The 17,781-nt window shown below is 33.8% G+C and overlaps 2 protein-coding genes across 2 annotated transcripts; both read left to right on the plus strand.

Moving 5' to 3' along the window:
- The first annotated feature begins 3,106 nt into the window (after window positions 1-3,106).
- On the plus strand, window positions 3,107-3,863 carry LOC143572412 (B3 domain-containing protein REM10-like). Its single transcript, XM_077057583.1, has 3 exons — window positions 3,107-3,371; window positions 3,471-3,550; window positions 3,621-3,863. The coding sequence occupies exons 1-3, from the start codon at window positions 3,107-3,109 to the stop codon at window positions 3,861-3,863; spliced, it is 588 nt and encodes a 195-aa protein (XP_076913698.1).
- An 8,778-nt stretch (window positions 3,864-12,641) lies between these two features.
- Window positions 12,642-14,546, plus strand: LOC143572401 (abscisic acid receptor PYR1-like). The gene is made up of 2 exons (XM_077057575.1): window positions 12,642-13,237; window positions 14,450-14,546. Exons 1-2 carry the CDS (start codon window positions 12,652-12,654, stop codon window positions 14,458-14,460), a joined length of 597 nt encoding a protein of 198 aa, XP_076913690.1. The 5' UTR covers window positions 12,642-12,651; the 3' UTR covers window positions 14,461-14,546.
- Window positions 14,547-17,781: the final 3,235 nt, after the last annotated feature.

The raw sequence follows: 17,781 nt of genomic DNA on the forward strand, positions 1-17,781 counted from the left end.
TAAGAAAAATTGTAACATCATGCTCTATAAAATTCTGTTTTTATATTTATGTTGTTCATTTTTTTCATATGCTAACCATATTATATTATATTACAGATGTCTTCAAAATTAAAGAAAATGTAATTTTTGGTCAATCAACGCCTTCCAGTGAGAAGATTTCAAACGGTTAGTTATTTTCATATTTTTTAGTTACCCTTCAAAATTTTTAAGTATGCATTTTTTTTGTAACGTGCAGCTTCAACACCAAGAGAACTACTTATTAACATTTTGAACGGTTACATTTTATTTTAAACGCGTTAATACACTATATTGTATTAAAGTATAATTTTTTTATTAACTAAAATATAGTAGATAAAATTTGATATGTTATTACCTAAAAATTAGGCACTTGTAACAGAAAATTATAAACGATTTTAATATTTTTATTATTAACTACATTATACATTTTTGATAAACAAATCTTTAATAACATTGAATGTATGTTTACATATTTCTTTTTTCTGTTTTTTTTAGAATTGATACAAAACATAATTTTCAGTTATCCATACTATTTTATTTTCTTAAAATCAATTAAAATATATGTTTTAATTAAAATGTGTATACGGATAAATTATGTTAATTAGAGGCGCAAAAATAATTCTCCTTATTTTTTTACTTATATCTGGTTTACTCAATTTATATTGTTTCCATACTTGGCAACAAAATTAACAAATTTAGTTGTGCTCCATATAAAAAAATCAATTTTTGGGTTTTTAATTAAGATCATACCAATTATTTTTTTAGATTTTAATTTGAACTAAAATTTTCAAAAACACATTATGCTAAATAAAATCAAAAATACCAAAATTATTTTGACTTATAGATTGGTTCTAAAAGTCGATGTGACAATAATGTTACTAAGGAATATGAATCAGAAGAACGGTTTGTGTAATGGAACTAGATTGCGAGTAATTAAGTTGGGAAATATGTTTTGTTGAAGTAAAAATTATTTCAGGTACTAATATTGGTTATTGCACTTATATAATTCGTTGTGGTGTAACACCTTCAGATATGAAACTTTCGTTTAAATTGAAGAGAATGTAGTTTTTTTTCCAGTTGTAGTCTGTTTTGCAATGACCATTAATAGAAGTCAAAGTCAATCTCTAGCAAAAGTTGACATATATCTCAGAGACCCAGTGTTTACACATGGACAACTCTATGTAGCTTTATCAAAAGCGAAGAGTGGTGTTAAAATTCTTATTAAAAATGAAGATAAAGTTACAAATAAAGAATCAATATGGTTTATAAGGAAGTCTTTTTAATAGCTTATATATTTTACATTTTTAACTTTTGATTATGTTTTCAAATACTGTAATTTGAATGTTATTTGGGTTTATCTTTGTATTTCACAATCATTTATTTTCGTACAAATATTATTTACAACTTAAAGTATGTTGTTGTCCTGAATAACATATAACAACTTATGTTGTCCTTTCAAATGACATGTGTTTGTTCGAAAATTTCAATATTTCCACCCGTGTCATACACGAGTTAATAACCTAGTTTTAAAATTGTTCCAATTAAGTCATTAAGTTTAAAATGTGTTACGACTAATTCATTCAATTTTCATATTTTATTTAAATTATATGTTCTAACATTTTTTATTTTCAATGAGGAAATCTTTGTATCTTTTTTTTATGTTGATGTATAGTGGTGACGTGGATTTTATTTTGTATTTTTTTTTATTATAATGAACGTCTTTTCTAATTCTTTTAATATTATAACTACATATATTGCAAATCTCACATCTTCTATGTCATTGCTTTTTTGACACACAAAAAATCCAATGAGGCTTGAGTTGAAGATTTAGTCACTCAATTTAAACAAAATTACATAAGTGTCCTCATTAGAACACTTTTAAAACTTATTACTATTATAAGACATTTTTACTAAAAATGACCAAACAATCTCATCACATGTGTTACAAAAACACATTAGAGCAAAATAGTATGTATGTCTTTGTAAACTGGATATGAACTTTTTTGTAAGTCGGAACAACAGAAGAGTGATAGTACTTTAAAGTTTAAACATGATTAAATACAATATTTGTTGTCACGAAATTTCTTTTAATATTTACGTCAAAAACATAGTACATTTTATGAGTATGCTACCTTGGATAAAAAGCTAAAACATTGAGGATATCACAAACTATTTTCTAAGAAATTTTTTTGGTAAATTGGATTCTAATAATATTAATTAAATGCTATTGATCGATAATAATTTCAACTGACTGGTGGCCCAAAATTAAAAAAAATGGCTTTCAGTGGTCCTCCGTTAAAAATAAACTTAACGACGTTAAGTTTTTTATGAATTTTAAACTGATTTTTAGGGCTTTTGATCGGAAGAAGGATATGAGTCGATTAACTTAGCTCGAAATTGCTTAAGTTTTGTCAATTTGAAGTTCAAACACCCGATTTAAAGCACTAGTCAAACCGTTTGGAGCATCGTTCGAGCTAAGTTTACATCAATCGACTCATATTCTAGAAAGGGAGACGAAAAGATTAAAACCACGTCTAATACTCGTTCCCGCCATAATTTTCAAAACTATAACATGCCTTTTATTGAAGTTTACCGATCCAACAAGCTAGCTTTGTTTTGAATGTTTAGGGTTTTCTATTAACAAATCGTCTTGAATTTACAGGGTTTAGGGTTTTCAATGAACAAGACTTATTCGGATAAAGATTGAGCATTTGTTTGGTATTATTATTATTATTACTACTACTACTGTAATTTGTTCATTATTATTAATCCAAGATTTCTTCTTCTTATTATTATTGTTATTCTTCTTCATATCATATTTATAATCAAGTCACAAGAAACAAAAGCCATGAGAGGTCCTTTAAGCAAGTCATGTGAATCTCCTGCCCACTTCTTCAAGTTCATCAAACTGGTTTCCGGTTCGATCTCCCAACTGGTCAGTTTCTATCTCTAAAACTTCTTGTTAAGTAGTTTTATTGAATATATATTAACTAGGGGTGTGCGCTGTTTGGTTTGGGTCAGTTTTCTGGGCTAAATGTTCCAAAGAATCTTTAACTTGTTTGCATATATGCATATGCAGTCTATACCTATGTCATACCGAAAATATATAAAACGCCGAAGAAGCAACAAAACGGTCGTATTGAAAAGAGGGTGTAAAAAATGGCCTGTGAAGTTGATCGATTGGGTGTTTGACGAAGGATGGAATGACTTCGTGAGAGAAAACGGTGTGCAAGAATTTGATATTGTTGTGTTTAAGCATCAAGGGAATATGGTTTTCGATACCATGGTTTTCGACACTTCTTGGTGCGAAAGGGAGTATTATAATGATCAAGTTACTAAACCATCAAGAAAATGTAGGCGGATTTTGTTAATAATATTTGTGTAGTTGACCGAATTAAGATGTCAGTAGTTTGTATCAAATGCTAATGAATATATTTATGAATAATTTGTAGCAATGAAGAAGATCAATACTAACGATCAGCATCCGTCCTTTATCAAGGCTTTGTCAAGTAGCGACTCACGAAATCGATTGGTAAATCAATGATTATGAAATCCTCGTGCTTTGATCTTTTTGTGGAAATAATCGATGTGCTTTTATGTAGTATATTCCGAAGAAATTTGCATTAGCAAATGGATTAAGTAATGGAGAAATGATCTTAAAATATGCTGAAAATGATGGATCGTGGAAGGTTAAGCTCGCAAACCATTCGGGCATGTTCTACTATATTCAAGCTGGATTGAAGGAATTTTGCGTCGCAAATGGTTTAAAGAAAGGAGATCGTCTTAAATTTGAGCTCACTCGTAGTGGGGAAAAACCGACTGTCACTATTTCAAGTATGAATTAGTAATTCTGTTTGAAATACTTTTTTTTGGTTTTTTTTAAAACCGGTTCATGCATTTTCCTGTTATTAACATCTTTGTGTTTTACTCATTAGGAGAATAGAGCATGTTGAAGAAGAAGAGTGCTTGCTGTATGCTATGGCATTAGTTGGTCTAAATGTTTTAGTTAATGTTGCTTTTGGATTTGTCTATTAGCTGAGAAAAATACATATATGGAAAATAAAAGGTATTTTGTATATTGGTTTGATACAAGGGTTCTTTTGCTAGTTTTAAAGTAGAGTGGCTTTTTGCATATTCTGTTTGCTGGCTGTTTGTAAATTATAAAACTTGTGTATTATTTAATGAGTTACCCGTCGAACCTGTGTTTTTCAACAACGGGTCAAATTATCCTGGTAAAAAATTGGCAATATTAACTGGCTATGTGTCAAATAAAGACAAAGTGCTAATGAAGTTGTAGCACCTAAGATCCCAAAAGAACTGGATACAATTCCTGATCATTAATATAAACTGGTAACTAGAAATTTAGTTGACAAACTTTTAGTCGTTTGCGTTTTTTTTTTCTTGTTTGATCATGGCAAATGTGGGATTAATATTCTGGTTATAGTGCCTCCCAACTAAATTTGCTTGGTCAAGCGGATTAAGAACCGGAGAGATGATTCTTTGAAATGGTCAAAAGTCAAATGTTGTGGACGGTTGAGTTAACCATTGGTGCGAAAACTGGCAATCGCATTGGACGAGGATGGCGTGATTTTTATATTGCAAATGGCCTAAAAGGAGGAGACCATTTTTAAGCCTGAACTCATCCAAAATGAGATCAAACCCATAGCAAAGTTTTGTAGTATAGTCTTATCATCATATTTCTGTCATTTGACTTTTGAGGTCAAACATAATACTTTTAATATTAATGTTTTTATTTATTTATATTTTTGTGTCTTGTACATCTTTTATGCAGTTTAAATCTCATGGAATGGTGAAAACTCCTTATTTTTTTACACTTTTGAGGAAATTTCGCAACTCAAGAAATCGCATGGTAATTTAACGATTTTTATATCACCGTGCTTAGTTGTTGATCTTCTTGTGGAAATAATTGATATATTTTATGCAGTATATTCCGAAGGAATTCGCATTAATTAAATGGATTAAGTAGTGATAAATTAATCCCAAAAAATATGGAAAATGAAGGCTCGTGGACGGTTTAGTTGAGAAACGATTTGGGAAGATATTGCTATTTTCAGGATGGATTGAAGAAATTTTGTGTTGCAAATGACTTGATCGCGCCACAGCTTTCGGTTACTCAAACGGATTCATATCCGGGTTTGAAAAAGCCACTAAGTCAATACGATGCTTTCAAACTCAGTCCCAAACATGCTAGTTCCATATCACAAACCAGATCGTTTTGGATTCAGTCATTTAGTTCACGAATTTCCAAATTTACCTTGCAAGGTACAGTTACATTTGATTAAGTTGTTGGAAAATCGATATGGATGTTTAATGTGAAATTGAGGAAGCGATGAAAGAATTTGATGTGGACGGTACGTATTTGGATTATACGATCTATTGGTAAAAATGGTAAAGAATCGAGAACATAGTGTTTTAGTTCATGAATGTTGGTCAGTGTGTTTTAGTTTATAAGCTTTACGGGAATGGAATTAATGAATTGCATTTAATTGTGTTTGTTTTGAATACATGTAGCGTTGTGTTTTAGTTCTTCTACTTCATAATTGTAATGTGTTAATTTTTAAAACATGTACAGTGTTTAGCTATGTGTACTGTGTTATTGGTCATATGTGGTGTTACTGTGGCATATGGATAGCACATTCTGATTAGTAAACCGTGGCATATGGTGCTCACAAGGGTGATATATTTTAAGTGTTATTTATCTTAACTTTTTTTTTTCCCGCAACTATAGTATCCATATGTCATAAATACTATACATAGCAATGTTTCTATATAGTGTTATAGTTCATACTTGTAATGTTATAGTTCATACTTGTATATGAATCAGAGCTTAACTAGCAGAAGATTGTGTTTAGTTTTGGTACCTTGAATTTGGGGTTGCGAATTGACGAAACAGCCATCGACGATTCTTTATATTGTTTTAAAAATAACAATATATGATATGTGAATTTTTCTTTAATCATGGCTAAAAAATAGGAGCTGATAGTTTAGTGACCCAAATGCATGTTATTGTAACAATATGGCCAATTATACTCTTCTAAACTTAAGTAATTTTAACTAAAATACAGCACACTTACCAATTGGTCCAACTTGTCATCTTAACCATTGAAACACTACAGCCATAATATGGGTAAAACCTCAAATAACATAACCAAGCCAACCACATCGCATCAACATGCCCAAGCCAATAGCTTCGCATCAACATAACAGAGTGACCCTCCAAGCGAATCTACAAGACAGCCGGAGGATCTTCATAATAGTGATAGAAAGTGGTCCATATTAAGGACCATACTAGTAGCATAGGTTGTAGATGCATATTTACTTATGTATATGCAACCCATCTATTGTAAACTCTCATTCAGACTTAATAACATACTCTTAATTCTGTGTGTTACTCTCCCACTAACTCTCATCATCTATCACAATATTCTTGTTAAATTTTTTGATACAAAAAGATACTACCAAAAATATATATTATCAGTGAAGATTTTTTCTTATCCTTCTTAAACATATGTAGGAGATACGATATTGGAGATACGACATATATATGTAGGAGATACGATATTGGAGATACGACATATATATGTAGGAGATACGACAATAAAATTTATACTATAAATAAAATATTCGCTAATACCTTGTGGAAAGGGTCGTACGGATAAAGTATACAAATAGAGTTTAAATTATGTATACAAAGTTTTAACTCAAGAAATAACGTTAGCTGGAATCCTTTGTCCAGGACCTCATTGCATCAAAAGCTTCCAGGTAATACTTGCTCCCGCCGTTGAACAAATATTGTAGGGTTTATAGTAAACAATGAGCTGCAAGTTTTGTTTTTATTATTATTATTATTATTATTATTATTATTATTATTATTATTATTATTATTATTATATAAAGTGTTGTTTTAGGGTTAACTTTTTTCATCTACATTGGTAGCTAGGAATTATAACAAGTTTGATTTGGTTAAAGAGTGAACATTTGTATGGTATCTGTATATATCATCTTTTACTATAATCAAGTCACAACAAACAACGTGCCATGAGAGGTCCTTTAAGCAAGTCATGTGAATCTCCTTCCCACTTCTTCAAGTTCATCAAACCAGCTTCCGATTCGATCTCCCAACTGGTCAGTTTCTATCTCTAAAACTTGATGGTAGTACCAAACAATCTAGAAAGTTGTTATGAGTGTAAGCTATATATTTGTTATATAAACATGCTCAGTCTAGACTCGTTACAATAATATTCTATAGTTTTTATAAATTATCATTATACTTTTCATTCTAGCAAATTGCATATTTGCAGTCAATGCCTATATCATTTAGAAAGTATTTAAAAAGCGGACGAAACAACAAAACAGTCGTATTGAAAAGAGGGTGTCGAAAATGGTGTGTGAAGATGATTGATTGGGCGTTTAGCGAAGGTTGGGATAATTTCGTAAGAGAAAACGGTGTCCAAGAATTTGATATTGTGGTTTTTAAGCATCAAGGGAATATGGTTTTTGATACCATGGTTTTCGACACTTCTTGGTGCGAAAGGGAGTATTCGAATAATCAAGTTACAAAATCTTCCACAAAATGTATAATTGACACCAATGGTAGGTGAATTTTGCTGATATATATAGTTTATATAAATCAAATTAAGATGATTTTGCATTAAGTTCTAATGAATTTGTAGAACTGAAGAAGGCCCCGAAAGAGAAAGCTACAAGTCTTGATCAGGATCATCATCCTTACTTTATTGGCACTTTGACTTCTTATTGTGGTAGATTTAAATTGGTAATTAGAAATTCAATTGACAAATTTTTATTTATTTTTTGTTCGGTCATGGCAAATATGTGACTAATATTCTCGTTTAGCATCTTCCAACGGTGTTTACTAGGTCAAACGGATTAAGAACCGGAGAGATGATTCTTAGAAATGGTCGAAATCAAATGTCGTGGACAGTTGAGTTAAAGATTTGGTCGAATAGTTTGAAACCTAACATGAACAATCGCATAGGGCGAGGATGGCATGAATTTTATATTGCGAATGGTCTAAAAGAAGGAGACCAATTTAAGCTTGAACTCATCCAAACTAGGATCAAACCAATAGCAAATTTTTATAGTATGGTCTAAACATCATATTTCTCTTGATTATATTAACATACTACTTCCGGCCACATGATAATATTGATAACCTTTTTGTTTGTACATCTTTTATGAATTAGATCTCAGTACCAAGCAGTCTGAATCTCATGGAATGGTGGCAATTCCTTACTTTGTTGACACTTTAAGGGAATCTCGTGACTCAAGAAATCGCATGGTAATTTATGGACGTTTACAGTTATATTATCGTGTGTTTGTCGTTGATCTTCGTGTGGAAAATAATTGATAATTTTTATGTAGTATATTCCGAAGGAATTCACAGAAAAAAATGGAATAAGTAGTGGAGAATTAATCCTAAAAAATTTGGAAAACGAAGGCTCGTGGACGGTTAAGTTGAGTAACCATTTGAGCAAATTGTACTATATTCAAAGTGGATTGAAGGATTTTTGTATTGCAAATGGCTTAAAGAAAGGAGACTCTTTAAAATTTGAGCTCATTCGCAGCGGGGGAGAAGCCAGTTGCCGTTGTTTCAAGTAAGAATTTGTTATTCTGATTGAAATAATCTGTTTTGTATAATCTCTTTAAAATGGTGTTTAACACGTACATTTATCTGTTATACTCATTAGGAATGGTGATGTAAATCGGGTTAAACATGTTTCTGGATTTTACAATAGAGTATGTTGACACCAAGGCATGAGGTGTTGAAGATTGCTGTACCTAATGGAGTTAAGTTGACAAATTGACATTAGTTTGCTTTGCCCAAATGTTTTTGGGTTTGTCTAATTAGCTGAAAATTTATCTGGAGAATGGGTCATTTGTGTCTGTTGAATAAAGTACAGGGGGTACTCTTGCTAATCTTATAAAATGGAGGGGCTTTTGTAGTATTCTGTTTGTTGGTTGGTTGATCAATGATGATTTAAACATATGCATATGAAGCTCCTTAATGATGATCATGCATGTCGACCATATATGTATTGTAATTCACTTTCTATATACCTCCAACATCTTGAACGTCGGCCATATATTCTTGACCTTGATACCGGATTGTTAACATGGCCTTGATCGATCTTCTTCTTGCTCTCAATTGAATAGGCTGCCATGCGACTCTTTTTATTATTTAACGTCCGACAAAATTACAATGCAAATAAACATAAACATAGGAGCTTTGTTTCCTAAACTAACTTAGGCTCCAAGACTCCTATTAGAACTCAACTACACAACATTCAAATTCAATATAAACCGTAAATAATGAGCATAAACTTAACCGATAAACATAAAAGACTCCCTGCTAACTTTTCTCTTGATCTCGTAGGAGATATCTTCATATCTTTCAATTAGTCGGTGTTGCCTATATAGTCACAAGACCCTGTAAAGGATGATGTGGCAACAAAAAAGTGAGAATGATGAGAATGGAACACCACGCACCGCCCCTGGGCCCTAACCATTCTTCTTTGTGTGGTGAGTGGTGCCCCGTTCCGTGCACCATTGTCTTTCATTTGATGAGGTGACATGATTATGTTGGTTTTAGCTATAATTATATATTGTTTTAGTGCTAAAAATCTATTAACATAAGTTAAGTGGTGACGAAAATGATAAGAGGAGGTGGTAATACGATGTTAAGTGATAAAAAAAATATAAATATTATGGGTATAACACATAGTTGGGACTTGGGTGTGTTTGGATAGAATTAATCGGTACCCTATTCAGATCAATAGTTGATTCGGGTCCTCTTTTCGGATTTTGTCATGTGTGCCAAAAGAGGATTCAGCAGGCCCATATATTTCTTCATGCCCGTAAATCTTTCGTCTGTTTTCTCGAAATCTAGCCCAATACGTTGGCCCATTATTGTCTTGGTTCAAAACATATGCGACCCTATTTTTCATAATTAAAGGCCCGTGTCTTTCATATTGGGGTGCAAACGAGCTGAGCCGAGCCCGAGGTAGACTAGGCTCGAGCTCGACTCGTTTCGAGCTTTATTTTCAAAGCTTAAATTCGGCCCGTGAGTAGATTTTTAACCTCTAGCTCGGCTTGTTTACTGTTTTATCAATTATTTGTATTTAATTATAATTACGTTTATATATTTTTTCTATTATAATATTTTATGTATAAAATAATATATATTATTTAGTTATTTTTGCTTATACGTGTTATAACATTATATATATTAATTAATAATTTTTAAATATATATTTTAAAAAAATTATATAAATGCCAGACTCATTTAGGCTTGCAAGTCGGCTCGAGCTCGATGAGTGAAGCTCGGGCTCGGGCTCTTTTGTTAAACAAGCTTACTTTTAGGTTCGGGCTCGGGCTCGATTAAGCTAAGCTCAATCTAGCTTTTTAACGAAACAATATCGAGTAGCTTATGAGCAACTCGGCTTGTTTGCACCCCTATTTCCACACATACTATTACTGAATCTCCTTGTGATGTTCAATGTTCATCTCTGCCATGTGAAAAAGAAAAGGATATTAAAAGTACATAAAAAATATTATATTTGCATTGATTTATTGTATGAGTTTACCCTTCATCTGTAACACCCCGGTTAAAGCGGAATACGTCTGAGTGTGACGTACAAATTGTTCAAAACACATATGACACTATCAAGTGACAATATTATCATTAATTCATTCAAAGACATCAAGTACACAAGTTTATCAAATGAACAAACACAAAAAAGAAGGAACAAAACAAACGTCTTTTTGTTTATTATTTAAATAACATAACTTCTAGTATTTTCGTCATTTCATCCTCGAATGAAAGTAACTGTAGCATATATATATAAAATAAAGTCAATTAATTGAATAGTTGGTGAGTTCACACAGTTTGATATAAGTACATAAAAATCTACAATTCTGTGGCATTTGTTGGATGCTCTAAGGTCGTTTCATTTGACGTAATTCCAACGTCTGGGCCAGCTTTTCTTGGTGTTTGTTGGATGCTCTAAGGTCGTTTCCTATTTCCGTGGCATTTGTTTCCAAACGACCGACCAACTCGTTTAATTGTCTGACGTCTTCACTGGCCGCTGTATTGAATCGTGATGACGAAGAACCTCCCCCTTATTTTTTTCTCAATCTCTCACGTGGTTGAGGCAACTCTCGTACCGCCGTACTTCTTCGTCGTCGGCTAAATTAACCGCGTCGTCCTCGAAGAAGTTATGAGCATCGGATGGTGTGTTTGGTGTGCTCGGATTTGTCGACGACGATGTCTTCAACTTTTTTGAAGTCCGGGATGAGCCAGCTCGTCGGGCGACCGAAACGGTGGGTGCCCCGTTCCATTTCGCGCAATGGCGTAGTTTTTCCCAACATCTTAAATACTTAAACGGTTTCCCGGACCGCCCTTCGATTTGGCCTTGAGCTCGAAAGTCGCTCAAGGCTTGAGATATAATGTTGCCGTCGTTATGCCCGCTACGCCAACCAAGCTTGAGATATAATGTTTTTTTCTTAGTTTTCTTTTCCCCGTATCATTTTTTTTTTGTTTTAATTTTAAAGTTGCTTCTAAAAATCCCTTCATTTTTTTCATTTATTAAAATTTTGCTTTCATAGTTGGTAACCCCAAATTCATGATCTAATGAACCGAGTTAATCAAGACAAATTAGTGGCCTTTGTTGAAAAGCAAGGGGCAGGTTCTTCTGGGCCGGGCGTAACCGACGTCACATGCTAGCTTGGCCCCACTTTATATAAATTAAATACTACCAGATTTTAACTTACGCCTTCTATTTACGTACATAAGTTAGGGTTGTTCACGAATCAAACCGAATCGAACGTAAACATGTTTATACTTGGTTTGGTTTTGTTTGAAAGTGAGTCGAAAAAGCGGATTGAATTTAAAGAAACAAGCGATATCTTTATGCTTGAACTTGGTTCGGTTTGAAACCGAACGGCTTGGTTTTGCTTGATTTCGTACAAAATTTCCAATTTTAAATTTCTAAAACTTCAAAATATTATTGATTAAGACTTTCAATACTAAATTGTCTAAAGTTCCACTTTTAAAATGTATAAAACTCAAAGTTAACAACAAAGCATATGTAAAACAAGCGGCAATTCAGAAAGGGTTGGCGGCGCAGCTTGTTGGCCGCCTACCTGCTATGTTGATGTAATATTTATGTTTCTATATAATGAAAGAAGTAGTTATCATTTAAAAAAAACACAAAAGATAGAAATTAAAAAAACGTTAAAAAAAATAATATTAATTCTATATATATTCATAAACTTTATATATAAAACTAATACAAATAATTCGAGCAAAATGAACCGAACTGAATTAAACCGAGCGAGGCTTTGCTTGTGCTTGGATTGTTTTTAAACCGAACCAAGCCGAACGACTCACTTCCAAACCGAGCCAAAATCAAACAAATATTTTTCAAACAATTTTCAAACGAACGACGAACGAGCGACGGACATTTTGGACAGCCCAAGCATCAATTCACCTCTCTGATCTTATCTATCTATTTCTTTTTATTATTTAATCTTAATCGAATAGCTTCTTCACCACCCACACCAACACCAACACTCTGTAGATTCCTTACACACATGGATAATAATAACGATGGATCACCGACAATGCTACACCAGCTAACCACTCCGCCAGGTTTAACCGAACAAGAGTCGGTTGAGCTACAGAGCGCCATAACCGAATTCCACACCTACAACCTCACACCGGCCCAATGCTCATCTCTTCTAGCCCAACACATCCAGGCGCCATCCGACGTCGTTTGGTCCGTTATTCGACAGTTCGACAAGCCACAGATCTACAAGCACTTCATCAAAAGCTGCACCGTCAAACAAGGATCCGTCATAGCAGAAGGTTGCACGCGTGACGTCATCGTCATATCTGGCCTCCCCGCGGCCACCAGCACGGAGCGGCTGGATCTGCTGGATGACGAGAACCACGTGATGGCGTTTTCGATCATTGGTGGTGACCATAGGCTGAGGAATTATCGAGCTGTGACGACTGTGCACGAGATAATAAATACAAAGAAGACGGTTGTGCTGGAATCGTATATGGTGGACGTACCTGAGGGGAACTCGGAGGAGGATACTAGGTTTTTTGCGGATACGGTCGTCAGGTTGAATCTGCAGAAGCTGGCGTCGGTGACCGAGGCTATTGTACGCACCGGTGACGGTGACGCGGCGGCTCTCGGTCTCACCTGATGGATTGGATTTTAATTTTATTTGTCGTAAAGAAGTTAATAATATATAGTAAGGGTTGATTTGATGTTATAACCGGTTTAAAAGTTATTTGGTTTGATGAGATTATGGGCCGCTTATTTTTTTCACTATCAAAGTGTTTCTTAATTATAAATAATATATATATATTTTTTAAATTGAATATTAAATTTTAATATATCTCTATATTTTCATATCAAATATTTGGTTAGATTGATTTTTAATTTAATGAGATGTTATAATCCATTTAAGGGCGATCTGGGTATATATATTAAGTAGTGTAATTAACATGCTAATTGTGAGAATCAAGTAGTGTAATTATGTAAAATTTTTACTTGTATATATAATTACTCTACTTGATTCTCATGTTTATCATGTTAATTTTATTTGTATTTAATTCAAACTCTCTCTCTATTTAAAGTTTTTTTTTTGCAAAAAAGCTTCGAGGCTTCCCGGGTTATCGGGCTGGTGAGAGTCCCCCAACACCCCCCTTTCCGCCTAAAAGTCGGATCTGGTATGAGGCACCTTTGTATATTTTACACATGATAAATGGTATTTTTGATGAAAAACTAGTTTAAAAATTCCTCAGATATTAAGTACATCCGGATTATATGGTATTTGTTTTGGAGATAATGACCAATATATCCATTTGACTAGTCAATGTCTACAAAATGTTCATTGAACCAAACAATTCCTATAATGTCTACCCTCTCACTTTTTAATTATTACTCGACGGGGTATTTAAACCAACAAGATTCTTCAACACCCTGCGCCATAAAACCGTTGGGTTGCTAGTTTTTTTTTCTATATCATTGGAGCCAACAGGATTATTTAGGCGTGCGACGAGATTGCTTTGGCTTCTGACAAGATTTTTTATGGCGTTAGACAAGATTTATTTTGGCTTCCAATGAGATTTATTTTGGCTTCGACAAGATCTTGTGGACAAGTGACAAAACGTTTATTGGTTAAAAATCTCGTTGAGTAATGATTAAAAAGTGATTGGGTTGACGAGTTATAGGTGAACATTATGGTAATTGGTTGGTTAAATTGACATTATGCTGACATTGACTGGTCGAATGGACATTTTGGTCATTTTCCCTCTGCTTTATGTAATTTACCTTGATATATAACATGTTGACTATGCATATGCATGTGGTTGCAGTCAATACCTGAATCATTCAGAAAATATTTAAGGAACAACACAGTTGCCATACTGAGTAAAGGGGATAAAAAATGGGCGGTGACGATAGGTGGTGACTGGGTGTTTGGCGACGGTTTGATGGTTTTATGAAAGACAATGGTGTGCAAGATTTTGATTTTGTGGTGTTTAAGCATCAAGGGAATATGGTATTTGACACTATGGTTTTTGACACTTGGGGTGAAAGGAAGTATCCAAATCCACAAGTTACAAAGTCTTTTAAAACACAGAAACTTGACAACAATGGTGAGTGCTTGCATGTTGTAAAACATTTATATGTGTTCAATCTTTTGTGCACCAAACATTGTTCTGGTAATTACTTTTGTGTGTTCAATCATATTTATTAAAAATTTGATGACTTTGTAGCATTGAAGAAGATCTCAAAGGGGAAGAACACGAACGTAAACAGATAAACAAAATCTCAAGTCAAATCCAAAAAACCTATGGCTCCTGATCAAAATCACCATCCTAAATACTTTATTAACACTTTGAAAGAATATCATACCTCACTCAAACTGGTAATTTTTTTCCCACAAATATTCATTGTTATTTTCGTTAAGCTGAACGCCATTAAAAAAACAAGTTGATTACAATAAAATGGCAGGTAAATGGGCAACAAGTTGCGCCGCAACCCCTTTTGGAATTATATGCATGATTATCTTGTTATATTGTTATTTATCTAAAAAATAGTGACACATTTATTTATCTTTATGATGTAGCGCATCCCCAAGGATTTTGGATTAGCAAATGGATTAGGAAATGGAGAAATGATACTAAAAAATGCGGAAAACAATGGCTCGTGGTCAGTTGAACTGAAACACAGATGGGACAGAGACTTCTATATTCAACGAGGTTTCCCTGAATTTTGTACATCGATCGGGCTAGAGAAAGGAGATAGTTTTCGGTTTGGGCTCATTCACAACGGAAAGAAGCCCGTTGCAGTTATTTCAAGTATGAATTTCGTATTGTTTTCTTAACCAAATTTTTTATCATTAGATGGTAACAAAATGTTGCATATATCAGGGTTACAGAATCCTTGCTTTAGATCCACTTTTACTGCATACAGCATCAAGAGAGCTAATGTGGTAAGCCGATGTATAAATATCATAGTTGTTATATCCATGCATATGATATATACTTTTGTTTGTACTAGTGGTGGACCCAGGAATTTTTTCATCGGTGTCGCTAGTGTTTGGTTCTTGGATATTTTTTGGGGTTGTGTCGGGTCATACTATTTTGGAGACTCAAAACCTAGTATTATTAAATTTAAGACGCTAACTATCGGTATGACTTTAGCTATGTTTATTTTATATTTTTATAACAATGTTTGGATAACCTCTTTACTTTCAGAACATTCCATTGCCTTTTGCAAGATCAAATCAACTGTACCCGAGGAACTGTGAAATGCTTGTGATTGATGATAAGCAAAGGCGTTGGCAGGCACGACTTTGCAACTCAGGGGGTCATGCAACTATAAGCAGATTGCGGTCCATGATGGTTGCGGATGGATTAAAGGAAGGCGATGAGTTTTCACTTGAGCTTGTTGATAATGGAAATACACCTCTTATGAACTTCTATAGGTGATGGAATATTAATCCTATTAAGTTTTCTATTTCTATAAAAGAGTTAAATTAGTTTTATCATGTCAAAGATAATATTTATGGTATATTCATGATTTTATTTGTTATATCTATACTCAACAGGCATGGTGGTAGACACTAGACACCCTGGGGCGCTCTTTCGTTGTTGAAGTTGACTTAATCGGTGGTCAACTTGGTAAACAAACAAGACTCAACATGTTGAGATTCTAGCATAACTGCATAAGGTGTTCAATAGGTTAGTGTATGTAATGGAGTTAAATTTGTGACCAATGTGTTTTTGTGTTTTTTTTTCTCACTTGTGTAATGTGATATCATTTTGGGCCTTTTAATCTTTACAAATATTAATGTCATTTATTTCTCCTAGCTTTTTATATGTTTGGATAGTTTAGAGCAACCTCTTTATATCGTGTCCCCCATCTCATTTACCAAATCTCACTCTATGATGAGCTTTTATTGGATACGTTTTGTTTGTTGATTGATATTCAAATATATTTGAGTATGTGTGTAAATGGAGGCAGGACCTCTAGTGGGTGAAAAGTGGGTGAAAGTTCCAAAACACATCATCAATATGTTAGGATGAGGATATGTGTCGGTTAAATTATAACTAGTTTCTATATATGAGTGAAGTTCTTTTGGTAGAAGTAGATGGTTGCCAAAACCACTTGGATTTGGATTTGTAGTTGGTTTTGCTATCTATTTAAAACGAGACAAGTCGCTCCCATAGTGATTTCTACAAAAAGTTTTCAATGTGTTGACATCAAGGGTGGATCTTGGCAATTGGGTTGGATCGTTCTAACCCAATCTATTTTGATTTTTATATATACGTATAGTAAAGTATTAACAAACAAACCCAGTCTTTTTAATTATTTTTTGTGAGCGAACCTGTTATCATATAAAAAAAGTATTTGAATCCATGATTATGAAAATTTTAGTTAAATATTTTTTAGATAATAATTATTTGTATAAATCTTTTAATGAAACTCTTAAAATTAATAATAATTACTAAACCGAATTGAATTGGGCAATTGGCCCTATAGTTTCAAATAAAAAGTGGGTCAATAACCCAATTACATATAAAATCTAAATAATTACAACTAAATAAAATGTGAAATTTGAAAAACAATTAAAAAAAATTAACATCTGAGCCAACTGAGTTATAAGTTCGGCCCTTCAACCCCTCCCACCATGATTGTGTTAACTCCAGCACCATTAGGCTGAGGGGTGTGGAGCGCGAGAGGGGGCGCGTGAGCCCATCCGCTCGCGCCTCGGGGCGCGAGCACCACACCACCGAGGCGCGAGAGGGGCGCGAAAGGGGCGCGAGCACGCAGACCAAGGCGGGCGCAAGGCCAGTCACGGCTGAAAATGGGCGTAAAGTGGGCTTGGGAATGCGTGCATGACCGTTGGGGCTTAGAAATAGAGCCGTTGGCTCTTTAAGTTTATTAAAAAAAAAAAATTTTTTTCACTATATAAACCAATATCAACCCAATATCACATACCACATCCAAAATCACATAAAATACTTACCACAACCTCAAAAAAACCCAAAACCACCCCATCTTTCAAACCTTTTTTTAAAAACATGGCTGGAAATTGGTACCCAAACCTAGATTCAGATTACAGTTACGACGATTTATGGTCGGCACCGGACCAACCGATTTATTCGGGGTCGCAACAATCATCCGGCTTTCAACCATC

The sequence above is a fragment of the Bidens hawaiensis genome, unplaced genomic scaffold (genome assembly GCF_021521415.1).
Source record: "Bidens hawaiensis isolate Kalapana, Puna unplaced genomic scaffold, B.hawaiensis_p1.1 tig00025838_1, whole genome shotgun sequence".
Taxonomy (NCBI): domain Eukaryota; kingdom Viridiplantae; phylum Streptophyta; class Magnoliopsida; order Asterales; family Asteraceae; genus Bidens; species Bidens hawaiensis.

Excerpts from the sequence above, each read along its gene's own strand:
- LOC143572412 (XM_077057583.1), top strand. The coding sequence starts at position 3,107 with ATGTCATACCGAAAATATATAAAACGCCGAAGAAGCAACAAAACGGTC. Across the intron at positions 3,372-3,470 it reads TACTAAACCATCAAGAAAAT|CAATGAAGAAGATCAATACT; the intron begins GTAGGCGGATTT and ends AATAATTTGTAG. Across the intron at positions 3,551-3,620 it reads GCGACTCACGAAATCGATTG|TATATTCCGAAGAAATTTGC; the intron begins GTAAATCAATGA and ends GCTTTTATGTAG.
- LOC143572401 (XM_077057575.1), top strand. The coding sequence starts at position 12,652 with ATGGATAATAATAACGATGGATCACCGACAATGCTACACCAGCTAACC.